This window comes from Oryzias melastigma, linkage group LG23 (genome assembly GCF_002922805.2).
Source record: "Oryzias melastigma strain HK-1 linkage group LG23, ASM292280v2, whole genome shotgun sequence".
NCBI lineage: Eukaryota > Metazoa > Chordata > Actinopteri > Beloniformes > Adrianichthyidae > Oryzias > Oryzias melastigma.
The window spans coordinates 13,838,222-13,856,223 of NC_050534.1; the positions used below are offsets into that span (position 1 = coordinate 13,838,222).

General features: G+C 37.6%; 1 protein-coding gene across 2 annotated transcripts in view; it reads left to right on the plus strand.

Moving 5' to 3' along the window:
* The window catches only part of iqsec3a (IQ motif and Sec7 domain ArfGEF 3a), a 123,834-nt gene that overhangs the window by 84,614 nt on the left and 21,218 nt on the right, over positions 1–18,002 (plus strand). For both annotated transcript variants that reach the window (XM_024282370.2, XM_024282378.2), the window contains exons 5-7: positions 506–667; positions 9,867–9,989; positions 13,561–13,727. In XM_024282370.2, coding sequence (XP_024138138.1) covers positions 506–667; positions 9,867–9,989; positions 13,561–13,727 — 452 coding nt within the window. The remainder of the gene's footprint in view (positions 1–505; positions 668–9,866; positions 9,990–13,560; positions 13,728–18,002) is intronic.

Consider the following 18,002-nt stretch of genomic DNA (forward strand, 5'->3'; position numbering starts at 1 on the left):
GTACCGGGCCACAAACAGGGAAATTATTGATATGCGAAACAGGGGTCCCCAACCCTCGGGACAGGACTGGTACCACAAACCAGTATTGGTACCCTAACCCGCTACCAGTTCCACATCTTCTAGAACCGCGTCCTGAGAATTGGGGATCTGTAATTTAATGGAAACAGCCAGCACATCAAAAAACGACAAGTTAGGAACGCCCAAAACGTCAAAAAGGTGGCGCGGAGGGGCCCGAACCATATGTCCTTATATGACGAGTGAGAATGTGTAGGAAAAACTTGCATTTAATTTGCATGCGTTGGCATTTTTGTATATATATTTGTTGTATGTAACCGTAGCATTAGTAGGGAAATATTTGTCTGTTGTTTGTTTTGCCTGACCCACACCCTACTAAACTAATAACTCAAGGTAACAGACTGAATAATTTGCAGAAACAATGTTCGCGTAATATTATGTATCCAACATTTCAGTCTGTTTCTTGTTTCTTTGTCTTTATTTGGTGCAGAAACCCTGACAAGGGCCTCCAGTTCTTGATCTCTCGTGGTTTCATCCCAGACACGCCCATCGGCGTGGCCCACTTCCTGCTGCAGAGGAAGGGACTGAGCCGACAGATGATCGGAGAGTTCCTCGGGAACAGCAAGAAGCCCTTCAACAGAGATGTTCTGGAGTAAGTGCCAATCATAAGATATGAATCCTAGTATTCAACATATTCAAGCAAAGTCTTTTTTTTTAGTATTTATTGTGTGGTAAAGTTAAAACTACTTTGAGACAGATTGAAGATGTTTTGTTTCTCCTAGCTTCGATTCCGAGCTTTACTTTTCTATTCAAGGTTCAGCGCAACAACAAATAAGAGCGAAAAGTTCTCACATTAGTTTCCAGGCCAGACACCTAATTAGCAGCTCGACAGCTGCAGCACAATTAACAGCATGTAAATGCATGTGCAAATGTCACTTTGGTCCTGCTAGGTTCTGAGGTGGTCTTGCCTTTTCAAATTCTGGGTGAACTACAAAGTGTCCTCCTGTGACACCAGAGCTACAGCACAAACATGTTTACTTTGTCTCTGCGTCCCTGAGGGTCAGCGGGCAGCCTGCCAGCTACCGTCAGTCAAGCAGAGACACAAAGAGCTCTGTTTTCCCAAGGAAACGTTTCATTTTAATAAGAAAGAACCCTACCTGGGATAGTAATGTGATTATGGAAAGAATGGCGGAAAATAAATTAGTCAAGGTCAAAATGTCTTGACTTTTAATTTCTCATTAAGGTAAAACCATCTGGATAGGTTCTACTTTAGCCTTACACATTATTAGCCAGTCAGTTTTGCATTTTAAAAAAGTAGAGCCAGTGAGTCAGTTACCATTACCTTGATTGGCTGACCACCGTCAAACGATCATCATTGTAGACTCACCTATTAAATGTTATTGGTTTAGCATTTAAATAGCTTAATGTACAATTTTACAGTTCTAGCACATCATTATGTGCAGTATTCCTAAAGATTGAGTGTCATGTAATATTCATAAACACATTTCCATTAGTGTTCATTTGCATATAAATGCATTTTCAAACAAGCTTACTGTTGAACTTTAATGCTATTAGAGTTTTGTGTCTTGGATGCGGCTCGGAATCTATTAAGAAGTTAGGAACCTGTCCTTGATTTTTACGTTATGTATTTGTTTGTTTTAATAACCCATTTATAATGCTAGAAAAACAAAAGATAGGTATTCGTTGTTTAACATTTCACAATGAGCCATTTCTATAAAACTCATGTAAAATGTCTCTGGAAATGCATTTTTCCTCGTCTAAAATGCCTAAATATGTTGTTTCAAAACCATATATTATTTATATTCAATTGAATAACACTATTTCTGTTTGTCTGAATACATACAGCAGCTCCTTTTAAGACTAAACCGGCCCATGAGCCTTAAATCAACAAACGCGTATGCCGGCATGCTGAGAGACGATGGGTAAAAACAGACTTCATGTGTCTTAACTGAGTATCAAGCTGCTGTAAAGAAGACCCAATTCATGTCAAATAGGCCTGAGAGCTTTAGCAAACTTTCTATTCTTTGCTTTAATTTTTTTTTTTATTATTATTATAATTGTTTTATGTCTTATCTCTGGCTTTTTGGCCACTGAAAATACTAGTGCTAATAGCAGAAAATACTAAAGCTGATAGCTAAAAATGTTAAAGCTAATAGCTGAAAATGCTACAGCTGATACCGAGCTGAAACATTAGCTAGACTCCAAAATAGTGTAACAATGAGGCAGAGGCATTTGGATCCACAAGCACCCAAGGTTTAATAACAAACAAAGGGGCAAGGCAAAGGCAAGTCAGAGATCATGACTAGGAGTGATAATAAAGAGAAATGCTCAGAAATACATGCAGGGCAGATCAAGACTTCGCACTGAGGTGGTGACAGCAGGCAGACTATACATTGGTGGTGATGAGGTAGATGGGAAACAGCCGAGGAGATCAGGCTGAGGCCGTGACTGCTGAAAGTGGAGAGAGAGTGCAGGGTCTGTCCTCAAGTGAGGGCTCCCTCTGGTGGTCAGACGTGGAGCCAGGCGGGGAAATGCTGACAAATAGCCTAAATAACTGAAAAAAATCCTAAATTACCCAAAACAGCTAGCATGTAGCTGAAACATTAGCCAAATCCAAATTAGCCTAAAAAACTGAATAATAGCCTAAATTAGCCAAAATAGCTAGCATATAGCTGAAACATTAGCTAACTCCAAATTAGCCGAAATTAGCCATAACAGCTAGCATGTAGCTGAAACATTAGCCAAATCCAAATTAGCCTAAAAAACTGAATAATAGCCTAAATTAGCCAAAAATGCTAGCATATAGCTGAAACATTAGCTAACTCCAAATTAGCCTAAATTATCAAAAACAGCTAGCATGTAGCTGAAACATTAGCTAAACTCCAAAACAGTCAAAAAAAATTTAGCAAATGCCAAAAATAGTCTAAAAAGCTAGCAAAATGACAATTTTTAATACTTTAAAACCGTAACTTTTTAATACAGTTATAAATAATAAAAAGGCAAGAATATTATTCCAGAATAAATCAACTTAAAAACTTTCAATATTTTATTCTCCATAAAAATATATTTTGTCAAAATGATACAAGTTAAAAATGAGCTTAAGATAACGTGGTTACTCAGTGTGGATATTTCATTTAAAATGAACTAGTTACTGATTAAGAAATGTTTACAATAATTTAATACAAAGAAAGCCTTTTTGTTTTTCAGGGAAAAAAAACTAATTATATTGTTTTTTTTTCCTATTTCAGATTTATTGCCACTGCATAATGGCAACATCAGTGTGTCTTTTCTTAAGAGTGTAGCTAGCTGAGGCTGACACTTGCTTTTTCAAGGTCAGACAAACATGACATTCCACTCTCAGTCCAGCTTTTTCTCAGCCTCTGCTCCTTTCTAAAATGGACACCGCCATGGTTGCAAAGCCGTTTTATGAACAGGTTGATGCTCTTAAGGCTTCAAATACCGATTCGCAGCGTGAATATGTTATCAATGCAGGTGACATTGGGATGCACAGGCGGGATTTTCTGCAGCCCTTCAGACGACAGTATGCAGGGGGTGAGGAGGAGGAGGAGGAGGGGTGATGCTGAAGAGGAACACGATAGGAGAGAGTGCAAAGTGTGTGTGAGAGCACTTTTGATAAAGTGTAGTCACAGGAGAGCGAGCGACGGATTGCAGTGTAATGTGAAAATCACTCAGGGTGATTTACTGAGTCTTGATATGAGTCTGCAACCATGTGACTGTGTGTGTTTGAGTGTACAGGAAGCGCTAGCTAATGTTTGGGTGTTTTTATAACATGTTTTAGTGGCATTTTCTCATGATGGAGGACATATATTAAGAAAATTAGGTTTAAAATGGCATTTCTGAGAACTTCTTTATTCAAATCATTGTGAATCTACGACGGACCACAAAAAAAAAAAAAAATTACGACTTTTAATCTCGTAAAATTATGAGTTTTAATCTCATAAATGTACGACTTTTTTCTTGTAAATGTATTAAAGTCGAAGGGAGCCTACAGTCCAGATTATTGTCATTTATCGTTTTTGTTTTGTGTTGAAACGGGATGTTTCATTTGGAAAAAAGGGGTGTCTAGAGGATTGTTTACCTTCTCCTTCGGTTTCTGCGCATGACACAGACATTACGTAAGGTGGTGAAAGGGCTTCTGGGTATGTGAATGAAAGGGCCAAATAAAGTGACGGTCCTGATGAACATGCATCTCTGAGTTCTTTATTTTACATTTATAACTCCGCACTACCGACACCGAACCTGGAAATCATTTGATTTGAATCACCAAAAGGTTCAGAATTTCTTGTTTTTTAGCACTGATCTGGAAATTTATCTTCACAAGATACTCCATGTCTTCCATCTTCGAGCACGGCTCTGATAAACAAACAACTTTGGTTCTTTGCTCAATAATTTAAGAAGTTTAATCTCTTAAATTTACGACTCTTAATCTCTTAAATTTATACGTTTTTTCTCATATATTTACAACTTTAAATCTTGTAGATTTAAAAGTTTTTTTCTTGTAAATCTACGACTTTAGATCTTGTAAATTTTTAAAGTTTACAAGTTTTTTCTCATAATTATGACTTTAAATCTCGTAGATTAACGAGTGTTTTCTCGTACATTTACGACTTTAAATCTTGTAGATTTAAAAGTATTTTTCCAGTAAATTTACGTGTTTTTTCTCATATATTTGCAACTTTAAATCTCGTAAATTTACCAGAAAAAAACAGTGAATTTAGTATTTTTTTCTCGTAAATTTACAAATTTAAATCTTGTAGATTTATACGTTTTTTTCTAGTAAGTTTACAAGTTTTTTCTCATATAATTACAACTTTAAATCTGGTAGATTAACGAGTGTTTTCTCGTAAATTTACAACTTTAACTCTTGTAGATTTACAAGTATTTTTCCAGTAAATTTACGTGTTTTTTCTCATATATTTGCGACTTTAAATCTCGTAAATTTACCAGAAAAAAACAGTAAATTTACAATTTTTTTCTCGTAAATTTACGACTTTACATCTCATAGATTTACAAGTTTTTTTTTTGTAAATTTAAGACTTTTAATCTCGTTAATTTACAAGTTTTTTTTGTAAATTTAAGACTTTTAATCTCGTTAATTTACAAGTTTTTTCTTATATATTTACAACTTTAAATCTTGTAGATTTACAAGTATTTTTCTAGTAAATTTACACGTTTTTTCTCATATATTTACGAGTTTTTTTCTCGTAAATTTAAGACTTTTAATCTCGTTAATTGACAAGTTTTTTATTTTAAAATTACGAGATTAAAAGTAATAAATTTAGCCTATGACTTTTAATCTCATAAGTAAATGAATTTATTCTCGTAATTTAGCAGTTCGCACTTTTTTCTTGTAAATTTACGAGATTTAAAGCCGTAATTTTAAAACTAAAGTTTTCTTTGTAAGTGGTCCTAATATGAATCAGACAAAAGAATGCAGTTGGAAAAAGCTTGTAACTATCGTTGGGCCTCACACATCCTGCTCCACTCAATTCTGTGCACCCACTTGTGGACAAATAGATCCATTAACGTCTTTGTTTTCCTCATCTGGATCAAAAATGGTACGACTGGATAGCTCGAATACTGCTCTCCATTTTTGCTCCATCGTTAAGCTGGGGTTGTGAAAGGGTGTAAGATACCATTAGAGTGTGTAAACAAACTGATGATGGGAAGTGTAGACAGGCTTACTTTTGTCCTTCTTGTTGCTATCAGAGTGACTGTACTTACATCTTTACTCACATTTAATTTATCCATAATTTTGATTGATTGTCTGGAAAGGTTTTGCATCAATTAAACCTCAATTTATGCATCAACTGAACAATGCGGTTGCAAATGTGTTTACCAAACAAGCAGAATCGAGATGGGGAAGAGCTCTGATTTCAAGCAGGCTACTCTAGCGCATCACGTAAAGAAGCATTGACAGCTGAAAGAGAAAGGAGGTGGTGGAGGAAGGAAGGAAGTGAGTCACGACGACGAAAGAGATCAGACAGTCAAGAGACAATCAAGAGGAAAATCGAGTCTAGCTCACTGTAAACTGCAGAATGAGCCTAACCTCTAAAGTGCTGACAACGGTCTCTTTCAAAAGTTCTATTTATTGGCAGTTGTTTGTGGAACTTAGTGGTTTAGTGCAATTATTATTTTTCTTACAATAGTTGTGCTACACTGTTGTGTCATGTTAAGTTGATATAGAAAACTACGATCTCAAGACAGAGACTGTAAATTAAATTAAAATGTATCAAGAAGTAACAAATACTTAACATATCCACATTTACCTTAGCATTCTGCCACCTACTTGGCTTGTATTATCTTTAACTCAGTTCAGTTCAATTTTATTTATATGTTCCAATGTCACAAGACAATTGTCTCATTGGGCTTCACACTGGATATTGTACAAAAGCAGACAGTCAGTCAAAAAATATAAACTATAGCTGGTTGCTAAACTAAACAGACTAAGTTAAACTGGTTATCCCTACCCTCTTCTCGGTAAAACTTCTAAAAGAAACCAGATTCCAGAAAAAAAGAAACTTTAGGGATGTCCTCATGATGGAGGAATCCTCTCAGGCAGTGTACCAGGACTGTTAAAAAAGAATTAGCTCATCTAACTCTATAACTACATGTTTGAACAGCGTGGTAGATGAGCTTCATCCAGATGGAACTGAGAGACTGCTGGGGCGTGAGTCAAGCCATAGGTGAGGTCCACATCCAAGAACAGGAGTACAGACAATCCCTCATCCAGATGGAACTGGGGTACAGTTGGGGCTTGAGACGAGCCAGAGGCGAGGTCCACGGCCAAGAACCGGAGCACAAACAACCCCTCATCCAGATGGAACTGGGGGACAGTTGGGGTGTGAGTCAAGCCAGAGGCGAGGTCCACTGCCAAGAACAGGAGCACAAACAACCCCACATCCAGATGGAACTGGGGGACAGTTGGGGCTTGAGACTAGCCAGAGGCTAGGTCCACGTCCAAGAACAGGAGCACAAACAACCCCACATCCAGATGGAACTGGGGGATAGTTGGGGCTTGAGACTAGCCAGAGGCGAGGTCCATGTCCAAGAACAGGAGCACAAACAACCCCTCATCCAAATGGAACTGGGGGACAGTTGGGGCTTGAGACTAGCCAGAGGCGAGGTCCACGTCCAAGAACAGGAGCACAAACAACCCCTCACCCAGATGGAACTGGGGGACAGCTGGGGCACGAGTCAAGCCAGAGGCAGGGTCCACTGCCAAGGACAGGATCACAGACGATCATTCATATGGAACTGGGGGACAGCTGGGGCACGAGTCAAGCCAGAGGCAGGGTTCACTGCCAAGGACAGGATCACAGACGATCATTCAGATGGAACTGGGGGACAGCTGGGGCACGAATCAAGCCAGAGGCGAGGTCCACTGCCAAGGACAAGATCACAGACGATCCCTCATCCAGATGCAACTGGGGGACAGCTGGGGCACGAGTCAAGCCAGAGGCGAGGTCCACTGCCAAGGACAGGATCACAGACGATCCCTCATCCAGATGCAACTGGGGGACAGCTGGGGCATGAGTCAAGCCAGAGGCAGGGTCCACTGCCAAGGACAAGAGCACAGACGATCATTCATATGGAACTGGGAGACAGCTGGGGCACAAGTCAAGCCAGAGGTGAGGTCCACTGTCAAGGACAGGATCACAGACGAGCTACCTGGAATCTCTCTCACTCCCCCAAAGGGGTGTGGGAGAAAGGGACAACACATGAAACGCACTGCACCAAACATGGAGAACCAAATCAAAAACAAATGATAAAGCTTTACAGTTCAATGGCTGCACGTTTTGTACATATAGCCTAAAAACGGACTTAAAAACTTACGTGATGACTCAAGAACGCAAGTTTTGAACATGGAAGCTTGAAAAGCCCATATACGCCTAGACTTTTTGTTGAAAGTTGTTGCGTGAACCCACAATTGAACTCTTTCAGCTCAGTGGCCTTGTGGTAGAGTGTCCGCCCTGAGATTGGAAGGTCGTGGGTTCAAATCGAGGCCGAGTTATACCAAAGACTGTAAAAATGGGACCCAGTGCCTCCCTGCTTGACACTCAGCATTAAGGGGATGGATTGGGGGGTTAAACCATCAAATGGCTTTCAAATGCGCTCCACAGTGCGTAAAATATTGTTTCTTTTTACCAGCAAGCTCTCTTTTTTGGCAGTTCTTCACATCGTAATTGAGTGATGCTAGCTCCACTCTCAAAGGTGTAATGTGAAAGTACAAAGTACCTGTCCTCATTAAACTGAGTCAAGTTCTTAGTACTTAGTTGTAATAAATGGGAGGACATTACAGAAGATGTACTAATGGAACTACCATTGCAGCATTACAACGTTGTGAATGTGTAAGAACCATTTGTACAGCAGTAAGTAGAAAGTGAGAAATACTGTAGTACAATTTATTGCTGGAAATTCTAGTGATGATGCGAAATGAATGCTGTGTGAGGAAGTGTTGTAGACTCAGCTGTCTTGACTTTCTTTTTTTTCTGCTGGAGCAGCATGTGTCACACTCAAGTACCCACCTCATTAATTCTCTTTGTTCACCGTGATCCATCTTAGTATAATATGTGTGTGTGTGCAGTACTGTTTCTTTCTGTACAACAAACAGAAAAGATCAGAGTCAAAGGCAGTCTTGCACAGCTTTCCTCTGTATGTTTTAATGAATTTGAGGGGAAATTCATCTCTTTCCGTGACCAAAGAAGAGCGATGAAGACACGCGTCGAGTTTAATTTATTTTTTGTTGAACCAGTGTGGACAGATATGAAGTCAACTGCATGAAAGGCAAATGAAATCCTTTAATTTTGTAGTTTGATCATCATTCCACTTTGTATTTTGACAGGATATCTCACATCAAAACAAAAAAAAATGTTTGGAAACTTCTTCCAAAGTCACCTCTATAACTAACTCAATTAATTTGCATGTTGGATGAAACTCACAAGACAAGATCTTTTTTTAGTTTAAGTCATCAAGTCAGGGTTGCCAGGTACTGGAAAGATTTTCCACTCAGAGGAAATGACCTTTTGGCAGCTGTGGTGCAGAATCAACAACTTTGGGTTATATCTGTGGTATTTGTTGGAGGCCAAAGCCTGCAGAAAACAGCTGGGACTGAAACGCATAGAAGTGAGATTTCTCTCTCTGGTTCAGCCCACCAATGAAGGAGCAGTGGACATCAGGCCTGGGTTTAACCAGCTTTGTGCCCTGTGGCTGCGTTTACCTTCTTTTATATGTCTATCCTTACATTTTTTTGTTTTGTTTTTTATTTCTTTAGTTAATTTTTTGGATCTTCATGGACCATCGTGGTCATAGCATTTGCCTATACCAGGGGTCGGCGACCTTTAACAGTAAAACAGCCATTTGGGCTCATTTTCTACTGATCTAAACCTAGAAGGAGCCATATAGTCTTACTTTAGCATTTAAGAAATTCCCATTTGCATTCATGACCTTCTATTTTGAAGAATAAGTATGAATTATGTTTATTTTTAGGCACGATAAAAAGCAAAAATGTGCGCCTCAGCCATCAATTTATACATTTAAATAATCTTAAATAAATAAATGCTAATTAATTAATCCTGAATTAAAAAAAATTGCTATTTTCTTTTTCTTTTTTGTTCTTTTTCCCCTCTTTGTCCTCAGCACTCAGTAGTCTTACACCGCTTGGTTTTGTTATTTTAGTTTGGGGTTAGATCTTGGTAGTCTTAGTTTGCTGGCTTTGTTTATTTGCAGACCCCTGGTCTAGACTTATCCGGGCTTTGGTGTATGTACCGTTAGATTCATTCCAACCTCCTGTTCTCTGTGCTCCACAGCTGTGTGGTGGATGAGATGGACTTCTCAGGGATGGAGCTGGACGAAGCACTTCGGAAGTTTCAGGCCCACATTCGTGTACAAGGAGAAGCCCAGAAAGTGGAACGTCTAATCGAGGCCTTCAGGTACTCAAAACTGATGCAAAAACAGATTAAAAGAGTCTGATTTCAGACGTCTTACTTTGAAAGCAAACTCAAGGTCTAAAGTGTCTCTTTTTTTGTTATTTAGTCATTTATTGACAAATACTGAGGAAAAACTGGTACAATTAAAATATATATGGTTATTTTAGCCTTTATTGTAATAGGAAGCTTTGGTTGAGTCACTGGATATAAATCATCCAAATCAAGGTTTGGTATTTTCTTGTTACAGTTTTTAATTTTTCCTAAAATATACTGGATGAATAGAGAAAAGAAAACATGTCAGTGTAAATTCCCAGAATCCTGTTTGTTTTTGCAGCATCAAAGCAAAGGGGATTGAAATGTTACAATTTATGCAAAAATAAATCTGATTCATCAGAGTTTAAAACAACACGTCTGCGTTTGCATTTTATTTTCTCTTGTATTTATTCGTTTTGAGTCAAACTCACAAAAATGAAACGCCGGATCCGTAAAAATGTGTATTTGTAGTTTTTTTTTTTGGCACATTTTTTCTCACCTACCTATTGAAAAGTGGCGACTTAAAATTAAAACAAGCTGCGGCGCCGTCATGGAAATGTGCCGCTACCACCTGTCAGAATTGTCAGACTGCCCGAAATCGAGGCAGAGTTGCATCGTCACAGTCAGTGGGCAGAGGACTTGGCAGTGGCGATGTTTGGGTATCGGCGTGTTTTCGAGAGCGAGATGGGAGGATCTCCGACTGAAGGAAAAGGAGGGGAAAAGAAAGAAAAGCAGAGAGGATGGTTTATAAATAACCACCGTTGCATAACCTACACTTCCTTTCTGTGCTCGCCTCCTCTGCTCAAAGGCTTTGAAAAATGCCTCCAAACAGATACACATACGCATGCAGGGAAGGAGAAATCTCTACAGTTAGTGTGAGGAGGATATGAAACGGAAAAAAACATAAACAAGGTTTCTACTGTGACACTGTGCTCATAAATGGAAAAATATGAAGCTGTGATGTTGACAAATCAAGTTTTTATTTTTAAATTTTCTTAAACATCATGTCAGCATTTCACTCATATTTGCACATTTTAAAGAAAAAATGTTGTTTTACTCAAAATATCCATTTTATTATTTTTCCTTCTGAAGGACAAGGCTTTATTTTAATAAGGGTGAAATATGGAGTTCAAACTAAACGATTGGTTATATTTAAACTAAAAATAGTAAAAACATGATTTAAGCTTGCTTAAAAGAAATCTTTAAAGCTACGTACACACATGACATTTTCTTCACGTTTAAAGGGTAACCAAACAGGGACGTTGGAGGTTGACTCCACCCACCAGTCAGGGGTGGGGCTTGGCCTGTTGTCATAACTGGAGCTACAGATCATGACGAGAAACTTCTGAAACTTAAATGGTTTGACCGATCACAAAATTCAACTGTAATACCTAAATTCAACCTGTAGGGGGCAGCACACAGACAGTTTTAGACTATATTTTATAGAATTAAACAATTTTATTTTAGTTTATTAAAAATTTCGCACTTTTAAAGCCCCATTTATAGAGGTCAACGGACAAAAAAAGTTGATTTAGGGTTTGGTTATCCTTTCAGAATGTTCATTTAATCCATTGTTTTCACTCTGGAAAAGTATAGAAGAACTTCTTCTTTTTCTTTTGCTACTGTTTACTAACTCATGCTCGCCACCTACAGTTGGAGGAGGGTTGGTGCAAAATTTCAAAGCGGAGCAAATCTCAAAAATCTTGTTCCAGGCTTTTTCTTTCACAGCTCTGTTACAATATAAGACATTTTTGCGTCATACACATAAAAAAAACCCCCCAAAAATCTATTTTTTCCCCCTTTGATCACTTTTTTTTTAACTTTTCAAACTTCAGAACAAAAAAAAAATATTTAAAATAGTAAAAAATAAAATAAAATAAAATACTACCAATATTTGTTGTGGCTTACTAGCAGAATTTAAGTTAGAATTTTTGTTGTAGATGTAGAAAAAAAAAACACTTATTTGAATGTAATTCGATATACGACGTATCTACAGCTGTAACTTTCTTCTTCTCTTTTTTAAATTAGTACACAATTCTAGTAAAGTACAGAATACCTTGAGTAATAACACAAACATGTCACAACACTATTCCTCAAACGATGTAAAAGGGGACGAGTGCTTCGCCACCCCACCCCTACACCAATACCCCTGCCGAAGGAGCAGGGGCAGCCCGAGCCCCCCGGACGCATGTGCGCCACGACACACAGAGGATGTCCCATCAGCCACCTAGACCAGGACTGCTACAGGGAGGAGAGAGGCATAGAAGCACGGAGAGTACAAGTTCCAGCCCAGCCAGAAAAATATCATTACCCACCGCGCCAGGGGGCCCCACCCACCGCGCCAGGGGGCCCCAACTCACAAAAACTCACAAAAATACCTAATATTTCATAAATAATTTGTTTTCTAGTGATCTAAAGGTAATATATGATCATAAATATGGATATAGTTTATTCGGAAAGGCTTAAAAACACCATGGCATGGTCCCTTTAAGGCCCGAAATGTTAGTTAAAACTTGCGTAGCTTAGCCTGCCTAAAACGCGCACTCACACAGACTTTTTCCTTGGAAGTGGCCGCTTGCATTGCCGAGGGCGGTGTGACCGTAGCTTAAGTGGGAACCTTTCAAAATGTGGGTCATAAGACTTAAAACACACACACAACTGCATGTATCTTTAATCTGTCCTACAGGGATATTGGAATTCAATCCAGCGGCTCAGTGAGTCTGCAGATCATTACACCGACCCGATGCTATAACAATGAATGATTACAGTTGGAGTTCCAATACAAGTGAAAAGCTTGCAGGATCTGCACTCAGACTTCATTTCCTTTGGATAAAGCTTTTTGGGGAATGTTTTTATGCAGGGTGGATGTTTCTGTAAAGCTCCCTGGATTTAGTTTGTAGAACTTCTTTATGACATTTTGGAGTAAATAAGTGCATCCAGTGAAACTAGGTTCTCAACCATAACAAGTATGTGATGAAATGTATCTTAAGCAGGATGTACTTTTATGGTAATAAATGTTTTCACCAAGAAGTAACTTGTAACAGTCGAGAATGTACAGAAAAAAATATTTCCTGATGCATAAACTTCATATTTTACTAGATATTTAAAGTGCAACTTTATTTAAAATGCAAATCATGACAAAAACATTTTAGGAAACAATAAAAAGAACAAATTATTGGAAAAAAATAACTAGATATTCAATGAAGCTGTAGTATTTCAAGGTTTAAAACCATCTCAGAAATGACTCAAATGTTTTAGGATTTCTTCCTAATCTCTGTTCATTGTTGAGGTTTAAGCCAGAAGCTGAATTAAAGCTGCATCTCTCATTCAGAATAACATGTTATTTTTATGAGCATCGCTTTTTGCCTCAAAGGTCACATTTTCTGTGCTCATAATCCTATTTTTAAACACAAACTCCCAGCACCCCTGTGTTTATGTATTCCTTGTATTGCCTCTTTGCTCCCATACACTTCCTTTTTATTTTAAATAATGCATCTTGGAGCTTTCTCAGAATTGACTAATTTGTCGTTTGTGTCTGCAGCCAGCGCTATTGCATGTGTAACCCCGACGTGGTGCAGCAGTTTCACAACCCCGACACCATCTTCATCCTGGCCTTCGCCATCATTCTGCTCAACACAGACATGTACAGCCCCAACATCAAGCCTGATCGCAAGATGCTGTTAGAGGACTTCATACGCAATCTACGAGGTATGGCGTTAAAGACGTTTTCTTTCTTCCTCTTTCTTTTTAATTAGAATGTGAAGTATATGCAAACTACTGGACAGCTGGATAGCTCCTATAGTGCTCGCCATTTTTGTTGCACCCCTTATGTTAGGTTGGGGGTGTGAGGGGCTGTAAGCTAGTGAGACCAGCTCTGGAGTCTATGGCACCTTAGGCAAAATGTGATATTTTTTCTAACAAAAAAAAACCAAAAAACTGTTTTTGACCAAAATCGAGTTAATTTCCACGTAATTAAATGTAAATAAAACAGACCAACCTCGGCTTTGAGTCCATTTTTTCTCCTCTTCCTTCCTTTTTTGACCTTAAATCTTTCCTTTAGGGCTTGTTTTGCTTCTTTTTCATTCTTAAAGTTTTAAAGAATCATTAACAGCGACAACGATGTGCACTCCTTCCCCCAACCTAGCTTAGACGGCTGTTGTGATAGGCAAGGAGGTGCACTGCACTGGGCAAAATTGTCGATTATGTCAAAATTTTGAGTTATTTTATTTATTTTTGTATTTATTACCCTTTTTTAAGCTTTTAGACAAAATAAGTGATGTGTCAAACTGTAAAATATATATATAAATATATATATATAGCCTAATCATTGAAATTTGACACCACCTCCAGCAGATGGTGCCCTAGGCAGTCGCCTAGGTCACCTATGCTCGCGGTCGGCCTTGCAAACAGAAGATTTAGTTTTTTTTTTCCATGAATACAGCTGCAAACTACAAGATATCTGCCAGACATCATTAACCAGAACTAAAACTTCCAGACTTTCGCCCCTTTTTTTGGTCGAAAAAGATGAACAGTTTATATTTTTTTTCCCCATTTTGAGCCTTAAAGTGTTTAACACCGGAGATGTCTCTGTTAAAATCTACTATGCTCTTTGATATACCGGAATGTGATCAACGTGAATTAGCTGATTCACAGAAAAGAGCAGCGTTGCACCAGTAAGCTTCACTTTAAAGCAAATTTCCACCGATATGCAACATATTACTAATATAAAGTGTTGCAAAGCCACTTTTCTCTGCAACAGAATAAGCTGAATCATGTTGATCACGTTATGTGTTGAAAAGTTACAGAAGTCAAAGCTGAAAAGCTGAAGGTCCTGTTTAAACACTTTCAACACTCTGAACACTTTTGTAAATTTCTTATTTGTAAAGAATTAAACGACTATAGGTTTTTTTGCCCCATTTTACACGAGGACCTGGTGGCAAACAAGATGGCCGCTAAAAATCTTGTACACTAAACTGTTTATTCACGTTAAAAAAATAATAAAAGGGAATACAATTCTGAAATCTTCTGGCTAATGATGTCTGGGCACCATCTTGTCTGCAGCCAGATCCCTTTAGGTTTTTTTAGATTGATTATTTTAATTTTTAATTTTATAAGTTCTTAATGTCAGGATAAACACATATTTAACAAGCATCACCACTAAAGCTTCTTTAAATATTAAACCAAATCTGCTCTGAGTGCTGATCTGTACTTGATGCCAACACTTAAAAGCAAATGTTTGTCTACCGGAACTCTAAAGGTCAAATGCTTCAGTGAAATAAACTCTGACCCTTATGACACATTTTTACAAAATAATGTATTAGAACAATACTACAATGGAAAAAAATGCCAGATGTGGAACAAATGTGAATGATAAGACTTCCGTCTGTGTTTCTTGCTCTGGAATGATGCAGTTCTTCAGATTTTTTTCAAAAACTGATTTGGTATGGGACGCAGAATACTTTTATGTATAAGAACACAAAATTAAGAAGAAGTCTTAACCCTTTAATGCCTGTGAATGCAAATAAACAAATCACTTTAGCTCAAATGACCTTCATTTAGAATCTACATGAAACAAAAACACAACAAAAACAAAATACAAGTATGAAATAAAGGGAGTGTTGCTAAATAAATGGAGATGGTAAAAATTAAAAGTGCAATAAATAAGTATGAAACTAAAAAAATCCTAAAAAAGAATGTTAAACTATCAACATATCTGGTAGCAGTAAGATCTCAGGAGTACTTTCAATACAGGAACATTTTAGAGAAAACAACCCCAAAACTTTTGCTGTCGCTAAAGAAAAAAAATAAAATAATGAAAAGTACTTTTCTCTATAACTTGAGTGATTATCTGGATGACTTCTTTTTCTCATTTAAAAAGTATTATTTTGAAGGGCCACTGTTACTATAGACCCACTCCAGTGAAAATCGAGTTTCTGGTGTTTTTAACATGTTTTTGTGGCATTATTCTGATGATGGAGGACAGAGTCAAAGAAAATGAAACCTAAAATAGTATTGATTGAAGCTGCCTGGTCCGCTCCATTCAAATTAGGGGTGTAACAACTTATTGATAAATGGAAAAACCGATATACCGATAAATCGGCGAACCGATCTACCGATAAATCGGCAAACCGATATACCGTTAAATCAAGGAACCGAAATACCGATAAATCAAGGAACCGATATACCGATAAATCGGCAAACCGATATACCGATAAATCAAGGAACCGATCTACCGAAAAATCGGCAAACTTATATACCGATAAATGGGCGAACTGATCTACTGATAAATCAACAAACTGATCTACTGATAAATCAAGGAACCGATGTGCTAATAAATCGGCAAACCGATACCAATAAATCAAGGAACCGATCTACCGAAAAATCGATGGACCAATAAATTGACAAACCGATTGTCGATACATTGACAAACTGATTTATCGGCAAACTGATGAACTGATTTAATGACAAACCAATTTATTGATAAGCCCATTTATTGATAAACCGATTTACCAATAAACCAGCAAACCATTTTACGATAAATCATCAAACCGATTTACCGTTCAAACAATGAACTGATTTGTCGATGAATTGACGAACCGATTTGCAATAAATCATCGAACTGATTATCGTTAAACCAATGAACCGATTTGTCAATAAATGGACAAACAATTTGTTGACAAACCAATTTATTGACGACCTGATTTATCGATAAATCGATGAACCAATTCACCGATAAAGCAACAAACCGATTTGTCAATTAACCAATTTATCATCCAATTTTCGAACCGATTTATCGATAAATCGCAGAATCAGTTCATTGATAAATCGATAAATTGATGTATCGAGTTTTGTTTCTACGATATCCTGCATCGATTTTAGGTCAGTGAATCAGATCACGGTCAATTTCTAACAAACTCATATTTCTCTACAGAATGCACCACAAGTTTTTTCAATTTTAGCTAAAAACGCCATAATTAGAATAAATCTTAGCTGCTGTACGTGAACTCTTCCTTAAATAACCTCTAGCTGTGGTTGTGAGTTTACGTTGAGGAGCACGGCTGTGATTCCCTACATACATCTGTATTCGTCCAACAGTTTTTGGGTCTGCATTCCATCAGACCTGCCTGCATAAATTTAGAGAAAATAAAGAGGAGGTTCTATTTCTCGTCTTGCCTGCTTTGCTTCACACACACACTGACAGCTTCCCAGACAGGAAACTACTGTAAATCTTGTCTTCAGTATGCAGACAGATGCTCATTGGAGGAGGCATCAGCGGCGCTCTTCTGTTCTGCCTTTGCGTGATCAATCAGGGCCTGTTAAGGTCGGTGCAGAACAAATTTAATATATTCATTCAGCCACTTCTTCACAATTAAATTATGTTGAAGAAAAAAAAAATCTATTTAGCTGTTTTATGCAAATGAAAATATGCCACTCCTTTTTGGACTCTTCATGTTTATCTTTTGTGTCCCAATCTTGTCTATTTATCTGTGCCTACTTGTGTTCATCAGTAATCTAGAATTTTACATTATTTCTTTATGAAGCGTCACATTTAAATTGGTGTTTGCAACAGTTTCAGCTGATTTCAGTAGTAGAAGCCCCATTTATTTTAGACTGTGCCATTAGTTGTGTTGCTGCTAACTGCTAGCTGTTGTATCAACCTTTTTGTTTCCTTACCTAGGGGGAAACGCTCAAATAACTTCTTCTCTAGTCCACTTTTAGACATTAATATCAAAAATCCAAATGTTTCTAAAGCATCTAATAAGGGAAATTATATAAATTTAATTTATCAGGTTTAACTAAAGACAAAAATACTCTAGCAATATGCTAAAATATTGGCTAATTTAGACATTCTTCCAAATTTTAAGGGTAATTTGGAGTTTTGCTAATATTTTAGCATTATGCTAGCTGTTTTGGCAAAATTAGATATTTTTCCCATATTTTAGGCTAATTTGGAGTTTAGATAATACTTTAGCATTATGATAG